The 15,565-nt window shown below is 39.9% G+C and overlaps 3 protein-coding genes across 4 annotated transcripts; all 3 read right to left on the reverse strand.

Moving 5' to 3' along the window:
- Nucleotides 1-2,957: 2,957 nt before the first annotated feature.
- LOC122658454 (transcription initiation factor TFIID subunit 14b-like) lies at nucleotides 2,958-9,087 on the reverse strand. Its single transcript, XM_043853430.1, has 6 exons — nucleotides 8,823-9,087; nucleotides 8,590-8,681; nucleotides 8,287-8,508; nucleotides 8,007-8,194; nucleotides 7,796-7,917; nucleotides 2,958-3,298 (listed from the first exon to the last, which is right to left on the reverse strand). Exons 1-6 carry the CDS (start codon nucleotides 8,937-8,939, stop codon nucleotides 3,212-3,214), a joined length of 828 nt encoding a protein of 275 aa, XP_043709365.1. The 5' UTR covers nucleotides 8,940-9,087; the 3' UTR covers nucleotides 2,958-3,211.
- Nucleotides 9,088-12,594: 3,507 nt separating this feature from the next.
- Nucleotides 12,595-14,157, reverse strand: LOC122658452 (pentatricopeptide repeat-containing protein At3g12770-like). Of its 2 annotated transcripts, none has more exons than XM_043853427.1 (2): nucleotides 12,919-14,157; nucleotides 12,595-12,888 (listed from the first exon to the last, which is right to left on the reverse strand). In XM_043853427.1, exons 1-2 carry the CDS (start codon nucleotides 14,140-14,142, stop codon nucleotides 12,613-12,615), a joined length of 1,500 nt encoding a protein of 499 aa, XP_043709362.1. In that variant the 5' UTR covers nucleotides 14,143-14,157; the 3' UTR covers nucleotides 12,595-12,612. The 2 variants fall into 2 exon arrangements, with proteins under 2 accessions (XP_043709362.1, XP_043709361.1); XM_043853426.1 differs by having other exon boundaries at nucleotides 12,595-12,883; nucleotides 12,914-14,157.
- A 536-nt stretch (nucleotides 14,158-14,693) lies between these two features.
- Nucleotides 14,694-15,267, reverse strand: LOC122658458 (auxin-responsive protein SAUR21-like). The gene has a single exon (XM_043853433.1). The coding sequence runs from the start codon at nucleotides 15,086-15,088 to the stop codon at nucleotides 14,780-14,782; it is 309 nt and encodes a 102-aa protein (XP_043709368.1). The 5' UTR covers nucleotides 15,089-15,267; the 3' UTR covers nucleotides 14,694-14,779.
- Nucleotides 15,268-15,565: the final 298 nt, after the last annotated feature.

Consider the following 15,565-nt stretch of genomic DNA (forward strand, 5'->3'; position numbering starts at 1 on the left):
CGGCCTGTCCTTTCGGCTAAGATCCAAATGTAGTGTCTGTTCTTATCAATGCATTGTCTTCCTGGAGTTGATGGTGACACTGCCTTCTGTTAAGCACATGAGGCCATGTTACTCTTTCCCCAAACGACTCCTTTAGTATTTGCTTCAAGACAACTTGGTTATGCCTTATTGAAATCATCCCAACTGCTTGAAACGGCTAGGATATATGCTTCTACTTAATCAACCACCACCTCTTAACAATAAATAACTAACCCACTCTGGGATCTTTAATATGTGTACTATTTGTACTGTTGTCCTTTGCTTTCTACAATTGGCTCATACAATGAAGTAGTTAGCAATTAGCATGAGATTAGTACAGGAAGAAATGTGTCTTTTACCTCTATGGATGGAAGTATGGTGATCATATTGTATTCAGATGCGTGTGGAAGGGTATTTAGGGGAACATACTAAAACCCTATAGGGGTTTGTGAACCATAAGATGATATGGTGAACTTTCACCACGTAGTGAAGGAAAACTTTCTCCAAGATAATTTCAATGTAAGAATGGATGAACCAAGATTAATTAACTCAAAATGAGAAGCATTTCAATGCAAGAATGGAAGAGCCGAGACCACTCGAAATCAGAGGCACAGTAACAGCATGGTTAAGAATGACCAGCATTAATCAACATTCAATGGGGCTTTCCTGGGTATAATGAAACTTTTTTTGGCTGTTGGGGGGGGGGGGGGGGTTGGTTGATTAAATTGTGATGAAATTTACGAGACTAGATCACCTACTCGTATTTGATTTTTTCTCATACAGTTAGACGATGAGACGTGTCTTTTTGCTTCCATAAATATCCCTCCATACACTCTTAATGTCAGCATGAAGAAAAATTTATGAAAGCACAAGGGCATATGTCATAACTTAATTGTACATAAAGCATACATGCACGGGTAGGTGATCCGGGTTCGAAACTATTTGGTACACTAATTGTACATCTTGACACGAAATAAGTATCAGAGACCAATAATGGGCAGAGCATAAGATGGAAGGCAGGGTCACTAATCGGTATTTATGCATGCCAGCTAGATCATTATTTGAGCAATCTGGTCGAATTGAATCAGAATCAGCTGGATCTGATTCCTGATTAAAAAAACCAGCCAATTTCTAGGGTTCAGACTGATTCCCAACCGAAATTGGATTCCATGGAGGCCAATTCACTTACGGTTAACTAAGACTGGGCCAAATGACAGAGAAATTGCCCAATGATAGAGAGAGAGAGGGCCTTGCCAGCAAATATGAGACCCACCTGGAAACCAGAAAGGACTCCTGGAGGTACTAAATAAGTGTCCGTAGCAACAACGTTCACATGTACCTCTGGTAAAACACAAGAAGGGACCATTGATGTGAGATCTTGTACTTTACAACAGCTAAACAACCATGTTTTTTTTCCATTCTGCAAACACAACCACGCCCTTTACTGCAATGGTCCATGCAAAGATAGCAAAGGATATGCAAGGGTCCCTACAGCCAACTAAAGCTTCAAGGTGTGAATGAAAGCTAAATCATAAAGTGGACAGCATAAAGAAATAAATAAAAGCAATATATCAACAAGAAACAGTACTATAAAGATCAATATTATGGTACAAATTGATTTATCAACCCCTCATTCATTCTTTATTAAATAACCGAAACAACTGTAACCAAATAATTTGAATTTGGATTTCATTGACCAACCGACATTGTACTAGGGCAGCCAAAACCCAATTCAATCAGCAAGTCATAAAGGTTCAAGGATTTAATTTAGATTGAATAATAAGATTCTAACTAAAGTTCTTAATTCTACCCAAAAAAAAGACCTATAGGTCAAAATTTACTGCATATATCTATTCTCAGGCACTGCCAATAATTTAAACTTCAGACAGCTCTAGTTCACAAGGATGCACCATAATACAATACTTTCAAGCATGTACAAGTTTCTGCTGCTTGAATCTTAATAGAATGTAACAACTAACAAGACTTCCAAAAAGAAAAAACCAAGGATGGGAGGAGTGGTACTTAAGATCACAATGGTAAAAAGAATTAAAGGTTCCATACTTCAGGTTTGCTATCCCATGAGAAGTTGGAAGCCCAAACTTGGGAGTGCAAGTTATTTCTCTATTCCTTAATCTAACCATGCAAAACCTAATTTTTCCAACATGTGAAATAAAGCCCAGAACTGTTAGGTGGTTTTTGAGAAAAGTCAACATTGCCTTTGAAGAGTCACTATAGAGATGACTTAAAATTATCCTTAGATTCAATTATTAGATTAAGCAACTAAATATAAAAGGTAATTCAAATCTGTTTGACTGGACTTAAAATAGTTGGATTCAATTAATAAACCTAGAAAATCGTGATAAAACTGCATTTGAACCAAAATGGAAAGATAGCTGAAAGAATTGCAACACTCCACTCAATAGGGAACACCAAGACAATTTACTCCTCATTGTAAAACCCTGATCATCCAATCCATCAAACCACGGAAGATGAAGAAAAAGAGTGTCCATACGGCAGTGTTATCAATACCCAAATCAGTAAAGGTTCTTTTACCAACACCTTGAGCATGAGTCACAAACACTTCAAAAACTGAAGCTGGACAAATGGGTTCTGTCTTGTCCCAATGCACATTGCAACCAATTAGAGCTTAACTACACAAATTGCAAAGAATTCTATTGCACCTCATACTCAGTCTTTAATCTCTCTGTTTCTAGGAATTAAAGATATTATGAATAGCAGGTGCATCATTTCTTTCACCATCTAAGTAGGCAGAAATGTCTACAGCCAGTAGTGATCCTCAAAACCGATCCTTATAAACACACTTTTCCGTTGCAAGTATCAGTTTAGAGAGAGTTGATAATATCGGATGCAAAACTAAGGGTTTCAGATTCCAAATATGTAAAGAGTTGAACACAGACGAAACCAAGATTCCTCAATTCAAAATCAACTAATACATTTTTTTTTCCCTTTTGCTGTTTGATACAAAATGATACCATAATACCACTACTCAACTCTTCTTGCATAAAGGAAAAAAAGGAATAGGGTCAAAAGAAAGAGGGGATGCGCGTTTAAGGACAGCTACGCTTGAACTAATTGACAGCATCATAACCTTTACATTGCAGACTATTTCCAAACCTACGAATGAACCAACTTGAGGAGAAACTCACTGAAGACACAGTGGGCCAAAGTACATTCACTGACCGGCCGTGGGCTTTAACTGTTGAGGCTGCCCATCAAGCACATTCAACTGTCTTCTAAGCTTCGCAATGTGAGCTTGCACCTAAGATATTGGAAATTAATTGCCATAAGAAGTAATTTCATATCTCAAATGTTGTCTAGAGACTTTAAACATTGAAACAGCAGGTGGATTTCAAGCTATACATTTAAAGATAAAATTATTACAAGTATCAATTAAAAGGAAAATCTAACTAGCTTCAAATGTTAAGTAACTTGAGTTGTCATGAGGAACTAAGTGATAATATTGAAGAACTATAGTTAGGTGCCCGCCCCGAATGAGGCCAAGATATTAAACTCAAACCCAGCCCCAAGCCCATGAGGCTGGACAAAGCTTACTTGCAATCCCATCTAAAACAGAGCAATTAACACGATGCTTAGAGGATATCAAGGACAGCCAAAATCACAGGAAACTTGCATACACACAACAAGATGATGATTGATATAGAAGAATAGTGGGAGGACCAAATTTTCACAGAAGACCATATATGGATCAAGTGGTGGTCAAGGCAGATCAACCCCAGAATTCTTGTTTCAGGGCAAAGGGCATCGAGTAGAGCCATACCTGTCTTCTAAGAAAGCTTTCAGGCAGAGCAAGGGCCAGTTAGTCAGTTAGAAAAGTACTTGCGCCTCCTTGGCCATAGAAGAAGCTTGGAGACAATTTTGAAATTTAAAAGTTAATATAAACTACAAGAGCTTCTCATATTCTCAGAACCTGTAATTTATTATTGGGAGGATGTTTCCTGCCTGGTAGCAGAGGCTATGCGGGCAGGCAAGAGCCAATGACCGTCCCCTATTGGTTCAATCAATAGGGGGCAGGGAGGTCATTTCATGGGGGGAGGAGAGAGATAGAGAGAGGGGGAGTTAGTGTAGGCTACGCCTCAAGGCAGGAAACATTCTCCCTTTATTATTGCACATGTTTATGAACATCATGATGTGCTGATCCTTTAGGAACAAGAACATGCCAACAAACTGCAGCCTGAAAGTACTAATATCAGGATGGCCCAACCCCAAAAACAAACTAAAGTCACATATGCACCCCATATGCATTTATTTATTTATTTATTTTTTGATTAGTTAAGGGTTACGATGCAACATTATGCCCATGTATAATGCAGGTGCATAGAGCTGTGTGCAAAATTTAGTATCTTACAAAAAACTTGGCCAAAATTAAATGATCAGATGCCTAGACCACCTCATCTATCAACTTCTTAATGGATATTGTGATACGTGAAAACAGACACAGTAGCTAGATGCATTAGATAATCCAGTTGGGTTGAATTTCGTGGAAGAATCTCCTTATCAAGAAGAATAAATGGTGAAATTGTCACATCCCTCCATGTGCATCATGCACATTAATTCACTGAATCAAAAGACATACAATTCAGCATGCTCCATGATGGTCAGATTCTTGTCTGCTAATTTATACAGAATGACTACCATATTGACACTACAAAAATATATGTTGTATTCTAAAGAAGGAAAAATTCAGTGGCCATGCCATTAAACATTAACCCAATCAATTTTGTCAGACTTGACCATGAAACAAGAACTCGCCGAGATCTCGGTAATATCTCGGTTTTTTGCAAAACCGAGACGAGATCAAAGGCGAAATGGGAGAAATACACTGTCTCGGCTCGAGGTGGTCTCGGCCATCTCATTGGGAAACCTTGGTATACAGACCTTTACTTAGGTGGTCTCGGTCATCTTGGTGGGAAACATTGATATACAGACACTTATTTATGCCTAACATCATTTAAGTAAATGATTTTATATTTGCTATTTAAATGTTTTTATATTTATTATTTAAATGTTTTTATATTTGTTATTTCATTTACTTAAGATACTATTCATAAATAAGCACATACCCCCTATTTGAATCCAATAAAAATAGTTAAAAAATCAAATTCCAAAAAGATAAAAAGTCAACCCCAGTTCAAGAGCAAAAACTGGATTTTTGGCGGTAGGAGCAATTTTTCAACTTTTAAATGTTGGGGTTTATCTTAAATCTAAAAATTCCATAAATCTTAATATGGTAAAACATTGCTAAAAACCAAAAGTGTGGTAAAATATTCATTTGTTTTGATGTCTTAAAAAATATTTTCATTGAGAGCGATTTTGACTGCATTCACGCACACCAAATTAAGTTTGACTGAAACATAACTCCTTCAATATAAATCAGATTTAAGCAATCTTGGATTTGTTGGAAAGCTCAGTTTTTTTGTGACTTTTGGCCAAATCAACGTGCGTTGCGAATGGACTCATTTCAATCAATTTTGAGATCGCTCCGCTAGGGCACGCACAGGACTGGGCCTCATTGAGAAGTCACCTTTCGTGGGCCCTTGATCTCGTATAGTATAGGCAATGGTGCACTCCTATATCTTTGTGGAACAAGATGTTGGGAAGTACTTGAACGCATCTACAGGTTACAATGATGATTTGCTGCATTTGTAGAAGTTTTTTGCAAGATTCAAAGTTGAAGGTATATCTCTTTTTCCAAAACTATTTTTTTTTTGCAAAAACTCCCCCCCCCCCAACCATATGCCAATGGCAGCTCCACATCCACCATCCACTTAAGGTACCTACAGTTTGTTGACGATGCCATTTATAGGGCAGTTGTGGCCAACATTTGTGATACAATTGGAGGATAACTTGCTATAAGTCTATAACAGTCTACTAGTCGTTTTGATTCTGTACGGAACTCAATGTGGTACTAAGAATCCAGGATGGACAGAGGGGTCCGATGTAACTTGCTTGTATTCTTCACTCTCTAGAAAGTTTGTAATGAACCATGTAAAACATTTGATAATTATGAAATGATTTCTAATTTATATTTATTCTTATTCAGTCCCAATGCATATATTAGTTGTTTTAATTGAATTATGTGTGTTCTAGTACTAAATTTTAAGTAGAATAGTTTATATTAGAGAAAGTATATTTTTTTTTAACAATCTAACGGTTCCACTATGTTAAGAGAGCCTAAAATAGGATTTTCCAAACGTTTCGGGACCTAATTTGGCCATTTGTGCCTCAAAAGCAGTAGTCGAAACCTGTAGCTGAAACTTACCAGGTTTCAGCTAGGTTTCAACCGGAACTTCGAACCTTGGTTACAAATAGATAAAGAAGATTTGGATAAGGGAGATAACATCCTCAAAAAAAGGGCATACCAGGTGCACGAGGCTCCTGCCAATGCAGGGTTTGGGGAGGTCATAATCTACACAACCTTACCTCCACTTTGCAAAGAGGCTGTTTCCCAACTCAAACCCACGACCACTAGGTCACAATGGAGCAACCTTACCATTGCACAGAGGCTCACCCTCTATCCCCAGAAACCCAATATACTATTATAATGATCCAACATGCCGAAAACTAATTAATAAATGTACTGCAAGAAAATGTGGGAGCAGAGGTAAGCCCAAAATCATAAGACAAAATGATCCTAGTAAAGCTTGAAAATTCAAAATATTTGATGAATTGACTAATTGAATCCATCTTTCTAATGCACAATGAGGATAGAATACAAGCAGAAGCAGCAAATAGGTCATGATATCAAAACTACGATCCATTTTACTGTATGCCCATGTGTTGGTTCCTTTCGTAGAGGAACAGGTTGACAGGTTTTTTTTTTTTTTTTTTTTGTGGGGGGGGGGGGGGGGTTGGTGGGGGACCTTCTTTTTCTTGCCCTAAGATTCAAAACAGAGTGGACTTGGCTGCGCTTCTGATATATTCAGCTTGTAGTACATTTATCTAGCAATAGGATTTTTCTTGCAGTTGATCAGAGCAGGCCTTTTCTTTTTGGGGTGCACCTTACTCGAGTAACTCAACACTGAAGCATATTGAAATCAACTGATTGTAACATTGCAATTTGCAAATAAATGTTAAGTTTCACTCTTGGGTTCAAAATAAAAAAAAAAAGTTTAGGATTGATTTATAGGAGCCTAGTTGGGTTTAGCTTATAATTTCTGTCTACTAGTTTTTCGCAAGTCTTAACGTAACTAGAAAATTAATAAGTATAGATTTTTTTTTAAGTTCCAAGCGTTGAGTCTATAGAAGGCATGGGAAATCCAAAGCATGTAGTTGCTCCAACTCTCCTCTTCATATCATTGGAGGTGTTAAAAGGCCTAAGGTTTACTTGAAACTACACTAGAAGAGTACTTGATTGAAGCTAAGTATATGCTAAGAATGGGTTATCTTTTTCTACCTAATCAAATGAATTACATAACTTTGATGATTCTCAGCTGTAAATTCTACACCATAGTTCCTTTTATGCTATCTGAGTTGAGACTGTACTTGCAATTTCTGAAGTACTATTAATTGTTAGTTCTTCGTCATTAGAGAGGGCAGTATGGAAGATTTTTCTTGTATTATAGACTCATAACTTTTAGGATGGTGAAATTGCACTGCATCACTCCACAACACACATGCAAACACGAAGATGGTTTGTACATTCTTCAGAATGGCAATTATCATGAACAATGACTAGAAAAATTCGAGCGAATTCAATAATAAGGAAATAAAATAGGAAACATTAATGCATGCTGACCTGTTGACGAGCTGCTGCAAGTTTTAATAGCTCATCTGCCTCTGAGAAATTCATGAACCACTGACTTAGCGGGTGATCCTTGGTATCACCTCTTTTATTTTCATTCATGTTGTCGATTGATCCTGCAGAAGCTAAAAGGTAAAATCATGCCTGGAAAGAGCATTGTAAGGAGCAATAAACATTGGAAAAGTGGCACATAAAGGACCCAAACCAGGGGGAGGTAAGTTAAAACTAGGAGGTAGCCTCGGCACAATTACAGCAGGATGATTCTGTACACGAGCAAAGAAACTCTCCGAAGGCTCAGAGAAAACAACCTCATCATAAGTTTCCACGACAACAGGTTTCTTGGTTGACTGGGGACCGGATTCATCCTCGGGATACAGCTTCAGATGGTGATACCTGCACGTTTTCAATAGTTACCAGCATAAATCTGACCATCCTTGGACCCACCGGTAACTGTGAAACCAATAAGCAAAGGAAAAGAAACTCACAAGTCCAATTGCTTATCACAAACATCGCTGTGGAAATGAAGGGTGATGACAATTTCAAATTCACCCCAACCGGATTCCGACAACTCAAATGGAGGTGCCTCGATGACCCGCGTGGGATTATTGAAACTAGGGTGCAAGGTGAAGACTGCACGTTTGATCACCACACCCAGATCCTCATTTGTTGCCCCTCGAACATAAACAGTCCACTTATGCGAATTATACCTAATTGGAGCAAGAGTAAGAGCAAATTACTCGAACAGGTAGTAGTAGCCTGTGAGACTCGAGAGAGGGAACCATACTTACTCGCTCGCCTTCTTACCAAGCCAGAATGAGATGGTACCGTACACTATCGGAACGCTGATCTCAACGTCCTTAAGTCGCTTGTTCGAAGAACTCTACGGAAAAATAGCCGTCGTTAAAGAGTAAGAAAGAATAAGATTCAGAGATATTGATTTTTGATAAAATTCACAACTTGAATAAAACCGTAGTAGGAAAAAGTTCAAGTTGGAAGATGGGAGAAAGGAGAGGTCAGACACCTTCTTCTCGTTGTCTTCTGTAACTCTTCCCGCCTTACCGCGCTGAGATTTTGAGGAAGATCCGCCCCCGTCCGACTGCTCACCACCAAGTTTTCTTACTGAAGAGTTGTGAGGCATCTTACTCTGATCAGTTCGACTTCTCAGCAACGAATCCTCTCGCGTGCTAATCGCCAGGAATCAGAAATTAAAGCTGTCAACAAAAGACTCCAAAACTCAAATTCCTCTCCTTTTTAGGTTTTCGAAATTTCGTTACAGGCAGCTACAGTTTACAGTTCTGCGAGTTCGGATTCCCGTTGGGTGTTGCTTCTTCCCAGGTCCAGGGACATTGGGACGGTATGGCAACTCCACGAAGCATGGTTTCTATTTTCTATATCTAAAACCGGACCAGGAATCGAACAGAAAACGGCACCGGTCCAGGTTTGAAATTTTAACTATGGTTTTGAAAAACACATTTAATTACAGTTTTTTTTTTTTTCACAAGATTTAAAAAAAAGCTTTGGTAGTCCATAACTTAGCACCTAACAATGCAAGCAGTGCACCGCATTTGAGAATCCAACCGTACACTCAACACTTGAGAAGATTAAAAAGACGTCACTACCCATGTCTAATGGTTGGATTCTCAAGTGCAATTGAGAAGATAAAAATCCACAAGGCAATTTGGTGGGTAGGGTTCATGTTAATTCCTGGCCAATGCCACCTTGAAAGATCTTTGTCTAAATCTTTTCTCATCTCGCAAGTTAGACAAGCCCTCTATCATTTGGTATGTTGAAGTTTTCATTATAACTTGTTATTTTATCTAGGCTGCTAGAAACAAATTTGTTATTGATTCTGAAAAACCAAATGCAATTTGGGTACTCAAACAGGTCAACCGTTGGTTAGTAGGCCTAAACATTTTCCCCCCACCACTTTCATCCCACCAAGTAACAGATAGTAATGAGGCGGTGCGTACTATTTCTAATTGGTCTTCGCTTTCAATTCTTAAATATCCCATTTTAATTTGTACAAGTTTCCAGATTCCAGGAGTAAATCTGGTAGGATGGTCGTATATTTTTTTGTTAGATGGAAGATTTTTGTTCTTAGCTGCAGGGTATATTACAGCCACCACTTTTTTGGAACCAGAACTTTTTAGTATTAGAACGGGCCTAGACCATGCTGTCAGCATGGGGTTGAAGATAAAAGAAATTTGGTGCTCCAACCAAAAGATCACTGATGTGCTTCCATCTCCAACTAGTACTCCGTGGCCTTGATATCTTATTAAAGACTTGTTATATATAAGTAATCTAGATCCTAGCATCGCTTATGATAAGATAAGAGATAAATTTTGTTGGGTCATTGCGCTGAACCTAGCTATATATGCGCAAGCCAAAAACCATGTATATATTTCTCTTTTCTAATTCCAATAGCTTTTCTTTTTATCATAAAAAAAATAAAAAAAGGCTCCACCCAATCCCATCGTTCAAATTTTAACAAAAAAAATAAGCATGTTAACTTTTGGTGGGGTGTTTTGAATCGAATTCACGGGAAATTGAATCTTTGGAAAATCTTGTTGCTTTCTCAAGCTAATAGATCTATTTTAATTATAGTCGTTTTGAATTCTATTCCTACTTTTTGGATGTCTTGTTTCCATGTAGTTGCATTTTTTTGTAGTAGGTTTGATTCAATTAGCTCTTAGTTCTGGTGAGGTGAGGTGAGGTGAGGCTGATACCTTTAAAAGGTAGACTCTGTGTCTTGAGGAAGGATGTGCTTACCTAAAACTTTAGGAGAGGTAGGGTTTAGGTCTAATCTTACCCATAATAAAGCTCTTCTGGCCAAAATTGTGTGGAGGCGACTGTCTAGGGCCAGTGATCTCTGGTGTTAAGTTCTTCTTCAAGCTTGATATTTTCCTATTTCTGAACTTTTTGATCAATTAACTTTGCACAAAAAGGGCTCTCTAATTTAGGGCAGCATCACTCACATAGTCACATTTTACCTCTTCTTAAGAGGATGGTCTGCAAGAAGGTTTGTTTTGGTTCCTCCATTCGCTTGTGGAATGAGCATTCCTTGAGTTTCTACTATTAGTGATTTCATCTTCCAATAGGTTTATACATCAGCTCTGTTTTTTGTTTTGTGGATGATTTAATGCAGGGTCCAAGCAAGAATTATAGGCTTTATACTCTCTCTTTTCCCATCAGCTATGGCCCAATCTATTGTTCGAATTCCTATAGTTACTAAGTCTAGGGTGGTTGGTTCTGCTCTTGGACTGAGGATGGTGAGTTTGCTTGCGCAACTCGTATAGTAGTTAAATTTCTTATGAACAACGAGTTGGATTTCTTAAAATGTGGAAGTTATTATGGAAGGTTAATATTCCTCCTCGCTTTAAGATATTTTGTGGAAAGGTCTAAAGAGAAACATCTTGGCATTTGTTTTACTACTCCCTCTTTGCGCACCCAACCCCACCCTCTGGGTTGGGTTGGGCATGCTGAGAGAAAGAGGGGGAGCCGAAGCTGGCGAGGGAGAGGGCGGGGAGATGGGCATCACTACTGGATTGCAGTAGAGAGAGAGAAAGAGAGGTGTAGTGGCGGCGAAGATAGTGGCATTACAAGAACTGACAGATTTAATGGTTGAAATGCATAGAGGGGATCTGATGAGCCATAATTTACCCCAACCAATAATCTCCAAGCAACACGTGTCATACCAGACCACACCTAGCATGTTCACCTGGAACTCGGGTCGAGAACATGACCTCAGGATAATTTAATCTCGCCAGAAGAAGGAATGGTTAATTGACCTAACCCAACCATGGACCTCGATCAGGTCAAAATCACACTTCCTGCGTGACTACAGTTATGATTTAGGCATGACCCTAGTCGATACACATGTCGACCAGAGGTCGTACCACCTAGGATTACATGAAATCAATACTATCGTCTAGGATCAAGCAAAGCTTGGATATCGTATAGAATCCTGAACCTATAAATAGACACACCTAGCCAAGGTAAGGGGACTGAATTCATTCTTTCTTGCTCAAGTTCTTTAACTTGGGATTCTTATCTATTGCAAACTCTGACTTAGGCATCGGAGTGTACTAATCGACTCAGGCCGGCACTTCCTTGTCTTCTGTTGTTTACTTGTGCAGGACGACCAGACCAAGTAGATCGCAGCTCGAGTCAGAATATGTCGCAACAGGATCCAACAATCAATAAGATGTTAGCATATAATATTTCATTACACAGTGCTACTGTGTAGATCCCCCTCCATTGAAAAAATAAGACTCCACCTACCGTCCAAAGTTATACACAGGGCCTTGCCAGTCAATTTCTATGTTACCTCCATTTACTGTCTGATCTCTTTTTGGAAGCTCAAGTGTTAATTTTGGTGATTTTGTGTCCTACTCTGCATGCCTTTGAAGAATTCCGTATTTTCTCCCCGTACCGCCAAACCTGCATAGAAATTACTCGGATTTGGATCCTAGGCGGCCTGGGTTGAGCAGCCATCGTGTTGTGCTCAACTCACAGGCCGCTACGTGGATTTGATGCCAATCCAATAGTTGGTAGACAGAGACTTGACATTTTTTAATTTTGCATTGAGCTCATCTACCAACCATTGGATTTGCATCAAATACACATGGCAGCCTCTGAATTGAGGGCAGCACGATGGTTGCTCAACCCTGGGCCGCAGAAGATCCAAATCCAAATTTCTCTCCATACCGCTCCAAACTTCTGTAGCATATTTGGAGAGTAATTTCTCCTGATCGCCTTTGAAGATAGTGGGTACAAAGCAACATCTCATGAGCAAAAGACTTTAGCTTTAATCAACCTGAATCACCTGATACCTCTACCCAACTACATCCTACATCTTTCTTCAACCCTTTTTCCTTCATTAATTTCCTTAACTTCCCAATCTCATCCCACATACCAAACCTTGCATACATATTCGACAACAACACATAGATCCCTACATTCTCAGGATCCAACTCAAGTGCCCTTTGAGCGGCCAGCTTACCCAGCTCAACATTCCCATTTTCATTGCAAGCACTGAGCAGTGCCCCCCATACAGAAACACTCCTACCAGTACAGCTGCTGCTGCTGCTACGATGACTGTTGTTTCCATTTCTATCAGAACCTAAGTTCTCTTTCAAGGGCATCCCAGTAATCAAATTCCATGCCTTGTCCACTTCCCCTGCCCTGCAAAGCAGATCAACTACAGAACCGTAATGCTCTGGTCCAGGGTCCGACCCAAACTCAGGCGTCATGGACTCAAAATACTCGAGCCCGAGGCTCACCTGTCCAGTGTGAGCACATGCTGAGATGACTGCCAGGAAAGCCACCCCATCGGGCTTCATCCCTGCCATCAACATGTCTTGGAACAGCCTAATAACTTCTTCAAACCTGCCATGTCTACCATATGCACTGAGCATCGAAGTCCACAATACAACGTCTCTTGTTCTCTCCATCCCTCCTTCACGTCCCATTCCTGCCAAGTCGAATACATGTCGAGCCTTGTCGATTATCCCACATTTCCCGTACATCTCAACCAACGAACTCTGTAGAAATACATCACTTTCGACATCAGCTATCTTACGGATCATATTGGCATGAACCTGCCTGCCCAACTCAATTGCCAGTAGCCCCGTGCAGATCCGCAGAAGCTCACATAAAGTGAACCGGTCATAACCCAACCTCAAAGAGGACGACATCGAGCGAACTAGTTCAAGTCCGTCGCCCCACAACTTAGCCTCCGCGTACCCAGACAGGAGTGCATTCGCGCAGACAGTGTTCTTCATAGGTATTTCATCGAACAACTTCGATGCATCTCCGATCAATGATGATTTTGAATACAAATCAACCAAGGCGGTACCCACATAAACACTAGAGGACCAACCTGATTTGGAAACGTGAGCATGCATCTGTCTGCCAGGAGCTAACGCTCTGATCGAAGAGGAAGACCTCAAGGAGCTACACAAGGCATACGTGTCCAAGGGGACGCCCGTGGCGTGCATGAAAGAGAATGTCCGGAGAGCAAGATAAGAGAAGCCACTGCGAGAGAAAGCAGAGACAATGGCATTGAAGGGTAATGGTTCGGTGGGGTTTAAGGAGCTGAGGAAGTTGTTTAAGTTTTGAAGTTGAAGATGGTCGCGGTGAAGGCATGTGGAGTATGTTAGGATAAGGCTGGTGTGAAGGCTAAAGGAGTTGAAGATCAATCCAACCCTGAGTAAGTGAGCGTGAATGGCCTTTGTGGTTCTGAGGTTTCGAGTCTGCAGAGAATGGTGTAAGAGGCCGGCCAGAGAATTGAAGATTTGTGAAAATTCTGGTCGGCGATGGCTTGCCTGGGGTCCGGACATCAATGTCAAAGGCAGCGCAGAAAACATCCCCTCTCCTTAGTCCCAAGCTCCCCTATAACCGTTGCGTTCAAAATGTTGATGTCCGCCTGTGAAATGACCCAAACACCCCTATTTTTCGGGGGCTGGATTCTCCAGCTCCCGCTGAATGAGCCGAATACCATACTGATACATCTCAATGTTTTGCAAACGTAGCCTTCAACTAATTACAAGTATCTGAGAATTAATCCTCATCTTTCCTGTACACAGATTCCCTCTTCCTCTCCGCTATCTAGCTCAGTAAGTCCACCCCCTTGGGCTTAAGGTTCAAAATCTATACTACAGAATTGACTAAATAAGGAAAAGAAAAGAATGACTGAATGAGGTTGTAGAATCATAGTCAAGTTCGTCTTAGTTAAGAGGCAAGAGAAGAAGAAGCTGGATATTGTTACTTGAGAAGAAGAATCATGCTTATTAATAAAAAATTAAAGATCGAGCTGACAGTAAGAGACAATTAGTCAATATAAATGCTACATTTTCTATCAAAAAGTTAATTGTTTACAAAGATTTCTCCGTTTCTCTCATGACTGCCTTCCCCACCCTCCCAAAAAAAATGTATAGATATATACATGACATGGGCCTTTCCCTCATTACTAATTTCCTACTTTCTCCTGCACAGGCCATTCAAACGAGAAGCGAGATCGACGAAGGTGTCTTCTTTGCATGGAATTGTAAGACCACCCATTGGGTATTCAAACCCAAATTCTTCTTCCGCTTGATTTAGCAAGTCTTGAAATAATGGCTGGTTCAAATAGGACATTGGAACCACAAATCTCTTCTTCTGTTTCTCACCCACATAGACTGCTAAGTGACCTTTAGGAACATCGGTTGCTAACTGGATTGCACGCAAAAGAGATCTTCGGAGGATTTGCTTAGCATGAATCATCCCTGCAGGTAAACGGATACCCATGGCTTTGTGTGAATGAGGATCTATAGAAGAACAAGAGAATTTAAAGATCTCAAAGAATCCAAAGAGCAAAGGAAAGCTAGACCAAGAATTGGGTGTTGCCTTTGGTATGTATTGTTATGTATATATATATATATAGAAGAAGTGATATACTTACCCAATCATCTCAAGTGTTTAGTGAATGGTGAGGGACACACTTCATGAGGTCTCACATGGTTCTGTCTTCCAACCCAACATCAAGAATTGAAGAAAGATAGCTGCCCAGTGGCATATATAGGGACCACTTGATATTATGGTTATATTAGAAGAGTAGATATATAGATAGTTGCCCACTGATTTGAACCACCAGTTTGCAATCTGGTCTGGGGAACTTTTTAGTGATAGCTAAGGGATCCTTCCTGTCCCGGCCTTGTTGGTAATGCTAACAGAAATGTGAAGATGCATAATTAATGTTCTTTAATTTATCTGCTTAGGTAGGGA

Source organism: Telopea speciosissima, chromosome 4 (assembly GCF_018873765.1).
Source record: "Telopea speciosissima isolate NSW1024214 ecotype Mountain lineage chromosome 4, Tspe_v1, whole genome shotgun sequence".
Classification (NCBI taxonomy): Eukaryota; Viridiplantae; Streptophyta; class Magnoliopsida; order Proteales; family Proteaceae; genus Telopea; species Telopea speciosissima.